We start from the raw sequence: 12,048 nt of genomic DNA on the forward strand, positions 1-12,048 counted from the left end.
ATGAGGTGGCAACAGACAAGGAAAGTGATCACAAGTAGAACCCATATGTTGGAAGAGCCTCAGGCTCTTCAAGGATGGAGTAGGGTTTTTCACCAGGCATCTCTCCCTGCTATGGGGGATGCTACCACCATTAATTACCTTTAGAGACGAACTGGCGTGTGCTGTAGGCAGGGAAGGGGAGAGAGGGAAAAGGAGAGAAAAGGGAGAATTAGAATGCCATATGCACTGCCTCTTATAAAGGGCTCAGCATAAAATAAAGAGCTCAAAAATGTGCCAAATGGGAAAAGTTGACATACATGAAATAGATCAGAGGTGCGATGAGCAAGTCATAAATCAGTGCTGTCAGGTAATCAATGGACAGAGACCTGTCCTTGTATGGGCCGGAACAAAGGACAGGCGCCAGTCACGGGTCTTGCTGTTGAGGAGTTGAGCAGGAAAGGCCACTCCGAAGGGCTGAAGACCCATGTGAATGGTGATGCCGTTGACCCCAAGTACTGCGGAACTGCAGGGTCTTGAGCACAAATGAAGAACAAGTCTTAGAGCCAGACAGGCCTGGGGTGGAGTGTGAGCTCTGCCGTGTGGCCCTGGGCAAGCCGTTTGCCTTCTCAGAGCCTCAGTTTTCTCGTCTGCAAACTCAGAAATGCAGAAGCAGTTACCACACGGGTTGTTAGGAAAGTTAGACGGTGACACACGGGAAGTGGTAGCTAAGGGTCTGCAGCATCTCATAAGTCAGACTGGGTGGTGATAATTAGACCATTTCTTCTCTTTTTTTATGATGACGTGATTATTTTCTATGCTGGACTGACTGGAAGATACCATTCCATAACTTATAATAAAATTAAAGTTAGGCAGAAAATCCAGATCAAGAACCAAAAAGAATTAATATAAATGCTATTGATGGTAGCAAAAAAAAAATTCCAAATAACCAAAAATAAATAAATGCAGTGGTTAGTGATAGTTGACTTAAGGTAGTTGATGATAATTTTTTTTTTTACTCTCTTTTCCAAATCATCAGCAATATAACTTCATTTATTCTTAACGGAAAAAGGGTATTAAAATCATCTTTTCTTTCTAATCAGCAAATTTGTGAGTAGACCCCTAGAGACTAATTATTTCTCTTCTTTTTTCTTAAAAGATTTTATTTATTTTTAGAGAGGAGAAGGGAGGGAGAAAGGGAGAGAAACATCAATGTGTGGTTGCTTCTCGAGTGGCCCCTACTAGGGACCTGGCCGGCAACCCAGGCATGTGGCCTGACTGGGAATCAAACCTCCGACCCTTTGGTTCCCTGGGTTTGCTGGCTGGCACTCAGTGTACTGAGCCACACCAGCAAGGGCTGTTTCTCTTACTTTAAACTGAGTCTGTTTAGTGACAGGGGAGTGGTGGTGGCAGAGGGGCAGTTTTAGGAAGGCCCGTAGAACCAGGGACAGCACGTTCTGTTTCTTTTGTTTACTTTAAAGATGTCATTTGTTCTTCTGTGACGAGAAGTCTTCGATTCTCTGATGGCTGTATTTAAGTGACAACTGAGAACTAGGCAGCACACCAATGAAACAGGCCATCTCCTTAGGGCGAGCTTTCTTTTGAATTAGGGGGGCAGAGAGTACAGCAGATCGGGGGATAACAATAAGAACCGATTTGTGAGTGCACAGTACTTCCCACTGTCAGGAGCCCTCAGCAGGGTAAGCCGCTGAGGTTAGGCAGAGTCTTTCATGGAAGTTTTAAGGGAGCAGCTGATAAAGGAGAGGGGCGAAAACCCCTGTGGAGAGGCACCAAGGAGGCTGCAGGCGAACTTACCGACTAGATACTTTCATGGAGAGGTAGAATTTTCTCTTACAAAGGTGACTTCTCGGGGGGTTTCCATAATCACCTGGAATTGATTCCCATTTTTATAAAGAAACCCACCCCGGTGGCTTCTGCAGCGCAGTCACTGTGGCCAGTTGTTGGCACATGCACCCAGGCACCCTGCTTCTCTCAGCAGCAACCCCAAAAATATCCAATTAGATGTGGCCTCACTGGGCCTGAGACGGCAGCATTCGCTTAAAAATCATTTTCAGGAGAACAATGCAAAGCCATTTGGTGAAAAGAAATTCAGCAGAAGTTTATAATTGGTTTCCTTCTGGAAGTCATCTCTGTGCTGAGCCAGAATAAGGCCCTAAGAGTGGAGGCGTTACCTATTTGGTGGCAGGCGGCATGGGACAGAGAGTTCGTTGAGGGGTACAGGGAGATGGCTGCATGAACAGTATACAGAAAATGAGCTTAAGCTAAAAGATGTTAGGCATTTATTGCATGGTAATATCATTATTTTTTTAACATTGATTTTTTAGAGAGGAGGAGGAGGAGAAAGAAATGTCCATTTGTTGTTCCACTCATGTATGCAGTCCCTGGTTGCTTGCTGCATGTGCTCTGATCTGGGATCGAGCACACAACCTTGGCGTATTGCGGCCATGCTCTCACCAACTGAGCCACCTAGCCAGGGCCAAGTGGTAATATTATTAATCATTAAAATGTATTGTGATAATAATTAACAGAGAATTCACAGGAGAAGAAAACTTTCAAACCTTGCTTCCTCCCACTTGCGCTGCTAGGGAGCTCACCAAGGTGATGCTGTTTGGAGGGACAAATATGGGCTTTTTTCGATTTTTTTCTCTCCTTCTCCCAGAAGTGCGCTCGATACTTCTGTAGACAAACCTGTCTCTAAACCTGCTCTCTGTATCTGATTTATAAAATCCAGATTTTATTATTTTTTAAAGATTTGGTATGAGACACCAAAGAACTGTGGCCTATTTGTAACTTTGTGGTGTCACAGAACGATGGCCATTGCTTTCCTTGAGAATGCTCCCTATCTCTCCCCGACGGCCCCTCTCGTAAGGGCCCTTGTAGCCATGATAAAGTGTGCAACAGATAGCTTTGGTCTCAAAAAACCAACACAAAACAAAACACACACACACACAGTTCCTCAAAGACAGTGTTTCTGGAAGCTTATTCTACAGCACTGTGGCGGCCTCCCGTCCCGAGAGTGAAAGGGCTGGACGAGCACCCAGTTCGTGAAGTACGACGCATAGTGCTGTGTGCTGTTCTTTCTCCTGAGGGTTTGTGGCGCATGGTAAAGAATTGGCTTATGAAAGCGTCTGAGAGTTTCTGCAGCCATGAAAATGTTCTCCTCTTCTCTGATTCACCACGGTCCTGGTGCTTTGGCTGTGCGTGGCCCACCCCGCTGCCTCCCTGGCCATTAGTAACATCTGCAGAGCTCATTTGGGGAAGGCTGCAAGAGTTGTTCTAGTTTTGGGAGCCTGCAATATGGACAGTAATCATGAGGCAGGGTTTTAGTCACAATGTGGGGAGCAGCTTCCCCCACGAAGTTTCTGAAAGCAGTTAAAATAATTTTTGTACGATCACGGAGAATATCATTTAAATCCTACACTGTGTTCATTGTCTTAACTAAGATGCTAAGTTTTTTTTTTTTTTTACTAAGATGGCTGACACTGTGATGGGGACATTTTTATTGTCTCGTGCCATCTCTCTGGGGATACCAGATGTCCGCTTCTATCAGAGCTTTAATTACACTGATTTAATGTTGATTTTCATACATGAATTTCTTCAGTGACCTTCTTCTGGGAGGATGTTTTTCTATTTCCTAATTTTTTAATTTTTGCTGATTTTAAGACTATTTTTACTCAAGTCTAACTTCATTTGTTACCAGGAAATGTGGTTTGTACAATTTCTGATTTTTTTGAAAATTTATTGAATTTTTATAGCCCTGTGTATGATTAGTTTTGTTACAGTTCCATGGATGCTGGAGGGGAGAAAAAGGATGTTTTCTATAAAGAAAAAGTTTGACATATATCTATAAAACCAATACTGTTCGAGTACAGTATATCATTATGTTTGTGCAGTTGATTTATTTAAGACTGAGGTACTGTCTTAAAGTCTCCCACTCCTAGTACATTTTTCCCTCTTCTGCCATTTTTGCATTGTGTATTTCAGTCTTGTGTTATTTGATTCTTAAGATTTATGAGTTTTATATGTTCGTTGTGAATTGTGCCCTTTGTCAAAATAAGATTTTTACATCCCATTTAACGCACTTGTTCTTGAACATGACTTTGTCATATATCGCTGTTGCCGCGCCTGCCTTAGTTTATGTTTGCGTGCCCTTCTTGTTCCAGTATTTCTCCCAAGCTATTTTAGTAGAGGCACACGACATAAAGAGATAATTCAGACATGTTTTCATATACATCATGTTTTTTTCTTCCTCTCTTTTAAAAGCATCTCTTATATACAAGATATGGTGAGATTTATAAAAACTAATCTAAAAAGTCTTGTGATTTAATAGGGCTGTTTACCCTATTTGTACTTACAACGATTTTTGGTGTTACTTCTGTCGTTTTCATTTTGGCTCTTTTCCATGCTGCTTTGCTTCTTTCCATCCTTCCCTCTTGCCCTCCCTCCCTCTCTTTCTCTTCTGCAAGGTGGACCAACCATATATCTTTTGATTTTTATTTCTCTCTTAAGTGTTTATAGTTACACTAGTGCTTCTCTTTTGGTTCTTAAAAAAAATTTTGAATCCGTATTTCTCTATCAATAATGACAGTTAAAATTGAGGGTTTCCTGTGTGACAGGCACTTTCCACATGTAATATAGGGCTAAATGATAGCAGTTGCTCAGTACGGTGGGTAATGGTGTTTTTATATACATTTTAAAGATGAGAAAATTGAGTCACAGGGAGGTTAACTATAGCATTTACATAATTTTTCCAGAATCTGTAGCCAAAATTGGAACTCAGGCAGTTTGAGTCCAGCGCCCACCCCGTTAGCCGTCTTGCTGTGTATGCATGCCCTGCCTTGCTATTTGCAAGAGTCTTTAGAGTCTTGTTGAAAGGCAGGTATTTTAATGTAGGGGCTTGATTAGCATTGGGTACAGACAGGACGTAAGGGTTTAAGATTGGCGGATGCTGTCAGGCAAGAAATTTGAGGAGACAGGTCCCAAGGGTCTTGGTTCAAAGAGTCAGTTGCTCTTTTCACTGAAGAGTTGATGAGATGTTCCTGGAATGAACAATACACTTACTTGCAATTTCTATTTTTCTGGGAAAGGGTTTTCTCAAATAGTGAAGGGCTGTTGGTGCAGACGGGATAATAAAGCCATGTTAACACAGGCAGTAGGCGGAGTCAGGGGAGATGACTTGGAGTCTCAGTTGCAAGGAGGCCATGACTCACGGGGAAATTCTCAGGTGTCCCTGGAGTTAAAGAAGAGGCCACAGAACTATCTGATGATCTCTTCCTTTGGAGGGGGTGCCTTTTCCTTGCGACTCTTTCAATCGAGCAGGTTTTAGTCTATGTCCATGTCAATCCTAGATTTTTAGTTAGTTGAGGAAATTCTTTTTCTTGTTTCTCGATGCACCCATTCTCTATGGCTGCTGTAACAACTTATCACAGACTTGGTGGCTTAAACAATATTTTTTCTAACCTTGTTTAGGTTAGAAGGGGTTTCAGGGTGTTGGGCCTGTGTTTCTTTTAGAGGTTCTTGGAGGAGAATCCATTTCCTTGCCTTTTCCAGCTTTTCAAGGACAACACCTTCATTAGCCTTTGACCCCCTGTGTCTGTCTTCAAAGCCTGCAATGGCAGGCTGAGTCCTGTTCCCGCTGCTTTCTCTCTGGTCCTCTGTGGCTGGGAAAAGTCCTCTGCTTTTAAGCATGTGTGATTAGGTTGGCTCCAGGTGGGTAATGCAGGATTATCTCCCTGTTCCAAGTAGACCTTCATCTTGAACATGTCTGCCAGTCCCTTGTGCCGGGCAGGGTAACGTTTTTACAGGCTGTAATGTGTTTCGAGAAACCATTATTCTGCCTGCTCTTCTGCCGTGAACACTTTTCACGTGTGAACACATCCTCTACCTTTTGAGGGCACTGCTCCCCTTCCATAATATATTTTTTGACTATTTTATCAATGGTTTTGTAGAATTTTTTTTCCATTTATCTAGCAGGCTTATCTGTCAAAAACAAGGTGGGCAGCTTTTCCTTGGCCCTGTGAATAGCTGCTTGATTGTGTTGGAACTTTAGATCCTCAGCCGGAAGGCTGGTTTTTGTGTGCTGGAGGGAGGCAGCCTCTCCAGTGACTGAGGTCCCGGCGTCCCTGTTACCATGGCTTGTTGCGTGGGAGGGGATCTCCGAACCGCTTTAGGACTGATCCCCATGTGTCGGTTAGTGAAAATATCTTCAGAGATCTTAAAGATTGTTGACTGAGAGTCCTCATTTCCATGGCAGGGAGGAAGAGGAAGCAAAACCAGTTGCTACCAGTTATTTTTCTCTTTGCTTGGCATCCCTCCCACATGAGTTGTTTTCTATTCTCCTTCCTAATGCTGCTTGGTTCTAAAGTATGAACTGTGTGCGTGGAAGCGCTCGGTCCCGTGTTCTCCAGCACTCTGGGTGTGCTCTCTCTTCATGGTACCACATTCTTCTTGTGCCACAGTGATGGGACGATGCTGCATGCCCTGTCCCCTTGCTTGAAGTGCCAGTTGAAAGCAGGTATTTTATTCTGCAGACGTGTGCAGAGACGATGCTTCCTGTCTTTCTGCCTCACTGAACTTCCCCTAGGTAGTGGAAATAGTCTCCCTTTTAGTTGCTTCATACGCAGTATCGGGCAGATCAAGGTAACACAATGACTTGTAAACTCTAAGGTAGGGGTGTTTGACCTTTGGCATCTCTGGGCCACACTGGAAGAAGAGTTGTCTTGGGCCACATGTTAAATACATTGAGACACGGAATCACAAAAAAAATCTCAGAATGTTTTAAGTAATGTACGGTTTTGCATTGGGCTGTGCTCATAGCCATCCTGGGTGCATGCGGCCCACGTGCCGCAGGTTGGGCCCCCCTGCAAGGGGTCACACAAATGTAAGCTTTGTTGCTGTTCTCTGCTATTGTTATTACTGTCAAAAATACAAGTCGTATACACTTCTGTTTTGTTTCTGCTCCAGACTCACCTCGATATCCTGGAAAAAAGTGTCAACCCCAAAAAGGTGTACTTCCGGCAGGAGGTTCTGTGCCAGACGCTAGGAGGGAATCCGTGTCCGCTGGTGACCATCACAGCTGTGCCCGAGTCCACCAGTGCTGAGCATCTAGAGCAGTTCCGTGAGTAAAGCAAGTGCCCTCGTCTGTGACAGTATGCTGGGATGGGGCGTCTCAGAGTCTTGGAGACACTCTGTGCCTTTGAGATCAGGAGCTCCATGAAGGGTCGGGGGCTGGTCCACTCTTCTTGGCAAGACACAAGGGGCGAACCCTAATGTCACTTGGTTGTTGAAGGGAGAGAGAATAAACTGCAGATTGCCAGGGAGACAAGATGGCTGGTGGCATCTTTGATGCAAAGATCTCTTAGTACTCCCTTTTGTGAGTCAGAAGAGATTGGTTTCTGCTTGCTCTGTAATATTAGTTATTACACACACACTCTCGTGAATCAGTGTGGTCTTTTCTCTTAAACATGTGCTAGTATGTCAGCGGTTGTTCATCTCAGGCAGTGTCCTGGGCGGAGCGGAGGGGCCCATTCAGTGGTCAGATGAATGCTGTCCATTTTCTCTGTGACGCGGTAGCTGTGTGAGTGACAGCTATGGGCCTGGGTCAGAGGAGGAAGGACTAACTGGGACCGTCCCCACAGGTACAGCCGCCAGGTCCTGTGCCTGGGAGGGCCTGGCGTTTGGTGCTCTTCTGTCACCATCTTGAAATTCTTGAAATAGCTTGGAACACTGGGCCCTACTCTTTCATTCTGTGCAGGCCCCACATTCGTGTAGCTGGCCCTGGACCTACGCAAAGCTCAAAGAGCTAAAAAGTGTCGCACCCTCCCCAGACTGCTGTTCTGTTTCCTAGTCATGCAAGAGGAGTTCCCACCTGTTTACTGGAACACCGCAAACGTCATTTGTATGGTTTATGAGGCTGATGGGTTGTCGTCCTCAGAATGGGTGATCAGTCCCCCATGTGGGCTCCCCTCTGTAAGGCCACACTTCCCCACCACCTTGTTCTGTGTCCCAGCATTATTAGGAGCTAGCTTCGTTGTTAAAGCAACTCACACCACATTGGCCACCAATAAATGTGTTACTCCTTCCTGCTCACAATGAATTTTCCTTTTCTAACCCACTGAAAGCGTTTTCATGGCAGACATTTCAGACACAGTGGCAGGAAGGAGCGGGGAGAACACTTTTAGACCCTCTGATCCCAGTGCGGAGCTGAGAAGGTGTAGCTGGGCTGCGGTGCTGGGGAAGGAATCTCCAATGGGCTACGGAGTAAAGCTTTGCTCAGCAGGTTGCAATGTACACAGGAATAGAGGCCACTGCTGTGTGTCTAAAGGAAAAAAAAAACCCCGCACAGTATACACCTCCCATTCTAAATGCAATGATCTCTGTCTGTAAGTCAGAAATAAAACTATTTAACTTCTTTTGAACCACAAAATATTATGTATTGATTTAGGATAGCAACTGAGCCAGCAGCTCCAGACTCTCCCCCCTGCAGGTGGGGTTCAGTTGTCTTACCCACTTCCGCCCCCCAGGGGCCTAGATGGGCTTCAGGCTGGGGTTGTGTCTAGCTGTGACTGGACCAGTTTCTGGTTCCGTGGCTGCCGCTCACCCTTATAAGGAGGTACTGAAAACACTTGCTTTCTGCTTTGTAGGGGGATTACCTCCGATTCATTTCAGAAATCCAAGAAATAAGAGCGTGGCTGTGGGGCCTGGTGGGAACTCCCTGCTCGGGATGGTTCTCCTGGTGGTCTGGCCTCAAGTCCCAGACCTGGAGATTTTAGAGGACAGTTTATTGATTACTTTGAGTCCTTCTCAGGGTCTGGGCTCCAGGGAGTCTCCTAAAAGCATTCATTTGGTTTGATTGTTTTTTTCAAAAATATTTTATAAAGTAGGTAACCTTACTCTGTTATCAAGTCCTCTTTTCGGTTCAGTAGCAGCCAGGGTTGCCGGGTGTCTACGTGATTGCAGTTCGGAGCGCTGAGTGTGAGCCCCCCCCACAAGGCTCTTGCCTCACGCACCTTGAGATCTGAGCCCTCGGAGCGAAACTGCTGGATCTCCTAGAAAAAAGTCACCCTCTGCCCTTTTCATTGAGACAGTGAGCAGGGAAGTGCTGTGAGAATTGTCACGGAAGCCACTGTGCAGGGCACAGGCTCGGGGAGAACTTGAAGGCAGAAGGAGAAGGGAAAACAGCTTATGGTACCTTCAGAGCGTCTCAGTGTGCAGGGCACCGGGGCAAGTCCAGGCCCTGCAAAGGAGCCCAGGATGTTAGGGGCTGCAGAGCCGAGGGTGGGTGCAGGGCAGTGGGCTGAAGTTCCTGCAGGCTGGAGCAGGAGGCATCAGGGTAGGGCTGGTAGCAAGATCAATCCAAGACGTCGTTTCTAGTGCTTTCTGAGACTAGACTGCATTGTTTGTGGGGTTTGGGCTTAACTGCACGCAGCCTGGCTGAATCCTCGCACACATTCTGCATCGTTAGGTACTTTGATTAGCCGACTGTTGAATAAGCATCTTTCAAGTAGAGGGTTGACCAACCCTGTTTTCTTCAGTGTGTGAACTCCCCAGGGATGGTGTGTGTGTGCACTGTCTGATGTTTGGATGTGAACTGAGAGGAGATGCCGCTTTTGAGCAGAACTAGAGAGCAACTCAGAGTGTCAAGAAAGTCTTGGGGGTGGGGGGCACCGTTCACTCCAGCTCTGGGGGAAGTAGTTGAGAAACCCAGAGCGGGGAGTGCGTCGGTTCAGCCGTTCCCTGAACTGGGCCTGCTCTCTGATTCTTGCCTTGGCTGTCACAGGACTTCCTGCACTTGCCATTGATTCCAGGTTGCAGATGCTCCCTGAAGGTCTACAGCCAGGTGGGGGCCACAGGGGTAGTCAGTGGGTGCTCAGGGAAGACCCCACAGCACTTTCGGGATATCCCCCCCAAGCTCAGCCATCCCTGGGAATTTCCCCAGAAATGCACATAATCAAAATAGGCTGCCTATTGAAGACCCCCATCATTTTGTTAACTTCCCCTTTTCCTCTGCATTTCCCCCCTAATCTCTCCTTCTAAATGACCATTTCAGCCCAGAGTAAGTTGGGTCTCTCTTTATTTTGGGGAAAATGCACTCTGCATGTTGGGTGCTTCATTTTTCTCAGCAGCCTTACTGCTAAATTTTCCCCTTTTTTGCCCTTTATGTCATCAGACTCCATAGCTGTCTTGTCTCGGCTGTCCTCAAGAGCTGAGAGGAGGATCTTATTTGTGGGACTTTTATGAGGGACAGTGCCATTCTCTTACTAGAAACTCTCATTTGCCAAGTATGGTGAGGTGTCCCCGACTCACTGGAGAGAAGCTAAGAAACAGCAGGGGTAGATGGGGTGGGGGGCAGCTCCCTGGGTTTTGATGTGGAAGGCTCCTGCATCCAGCCTGCGGCGATTGTCACCCACAGGAGGAGGCTCAGAGGAGGCAGGCAGTCTCCCTCCCCTGCCTGGTCTCCTGGATCCATACACTGTTCTTTCCTGGGGGCCTGTGGGGGTAGGGAAGCCACAGGCTGCGTTTGCAGTTGTTAAAGAGTACCTCTCTCCCTTTTTCTTAAAAATATTCTTACAAAAGCAGTGTTCTGTTCAGCCTGCTATTATGCTAAAAGCTTTTCCTTGGAAGACAATAGCTGTTCTCAGAAAAAAGATTTACATGGGGTCCCGAGGGTGTAATGAGCCACCACACAGCACCTTCCTGGGGTTGGGAGTTGTATCTGGTAAGTGGTTTCAAATCCGAACAGAGTGGAAAAATTCACAGTTACAGAATTCGCCTTTTGGATTCTGTGCAAATCATTTCCCACCCTCTCCGGTCCTGGTGTCGTTCTGAGCCACCTGATCAGGTGTGATGAGCAGAGCTTTTCCTCTGAGAGATCTGGGAATGACAGTTTGCCCCGAGGAAACCAGACTCAAGTGAGGACTGAAATCTGTATGTTTGCCCCACCCCCTGCCACCAGCGCTCATCTCCTGGTTAAATTCTCTTTTTTTCTATACAGCACTGCTTCTGACAAATATTGTAACTGAAAGAAAGAAAAAAAAAGAACAACAGGAGCATAGAGATTTCTCTCAATGGAAATTTTTAGAAACAGGGTTTAGAATTACTGAAACCAAACTTTGCCCCGTTTTACCTTGGGATTCCCATCTTGAAGGCACTGAGGGGTAGGAACCACAGTAGAGATTAGGAATACAAAGATAAATATCACTTAATCCTTATCACTTACAATCTGCAGGGAGTGTGAGTGCAAAATTCACATTAACGGGTCTTTAGAATACAGCACGTTGTGCCCAAATGGCAGACAGACGAAGACCAGTGGGAGCTCAGGGGTGAGAGTGTTTTTTTAAAAAAATGCTTTATTTTAGAGAGAAGGGATGGGAGGAAGACAGAGACGGAGAGAAACATTGACATGTGAAACATCATCAGTTGCCTCTCATAAGCGCCCCAACCAGGGACCAAACTTGCAACCCAGGCATGTGCTGTGGCCAGGAATCGAACAAGCGACCTTTCACTTTGTGGGCTGATGCCCGACCCACTGAGCCACACTGGTCAGGGCAGGATGAGAGCATTTGAATCAAGGACGTGTCCCTTAAGGGTGAACTGTGTAAATCTCGTGGTGGTCCTATATTGACACTGCCTTTCTTCCAAAGAAATCTCAGTCCAAAATCCAAAAGCTAGCTGAAGAATGCTCCGATTCTTTCTTGAGAAGACATCAACTGGGGGGGGGGGGCGGGTATCGAACACATCCAGACCACCTTAGATTTGATTTTCCTCATCTTTTTTACTCTTAACACCCTCCCCATATATAAGTAGTGGTTCCCAATCATCCCACCTTTTTTCAGTGTGAACCCTCAAATCTATGACATTTCAACTGGCTGGATATCTCCTTTCTGCTTCCCCTTTTTGGCCTGGCCATGCCAGGGAAAGAAAGACTAAGAATCCTTCCTCCTTCCCAGGCTGGTGGGAGGGAGTGGGAAAGACTCCTGTAGTTGAATAGCTTTTCCCATACCCTACTATATAATTTACTCCTACAGAGCTTCTACATAATATCACTTGGTC

General features: G+C 46.0%; 1 protein-coding gene across 1 annotated transcript in view; it reads left to right on the forward strand.

Annotated features, from left to right (window-relative positions):
* Positions 1 to 12,048, forward strand: part of AGBL1 (AGBL carboxypeptidase 1) — a 470,051-nt gene that overhangs the window by 119,337 nt on the left and 338,666 nt on the right. Inside the window, exon 17 of the mRNA XM_045196586.2 lies at positions 6,961 to 7,114. Within this exon, the coding sequence (XP_045052521.2) occupies positions 6,961 to 7,114 (154 nt within the window). The remainder of the gene's footprint in view (positions 1 to 6,960; positions 7,115 to 12,048) is intronic.

Source organism: Desmodus rotundus, chromosome 10 (genome assembly GCF_022682495.2).
Source record: "Desmodus rotundus isolate HL8 chromosome 10, HLdesRot8A.1, whole genome shotgun sequence".
Classification (NCBI taxonomy): domain Eukaryota; kingdom Metazoa; phylum Chordata; class Mammalia; order Chiroptera; family Phyllostomidae; genus Desmodus; species Desmodus rotundus.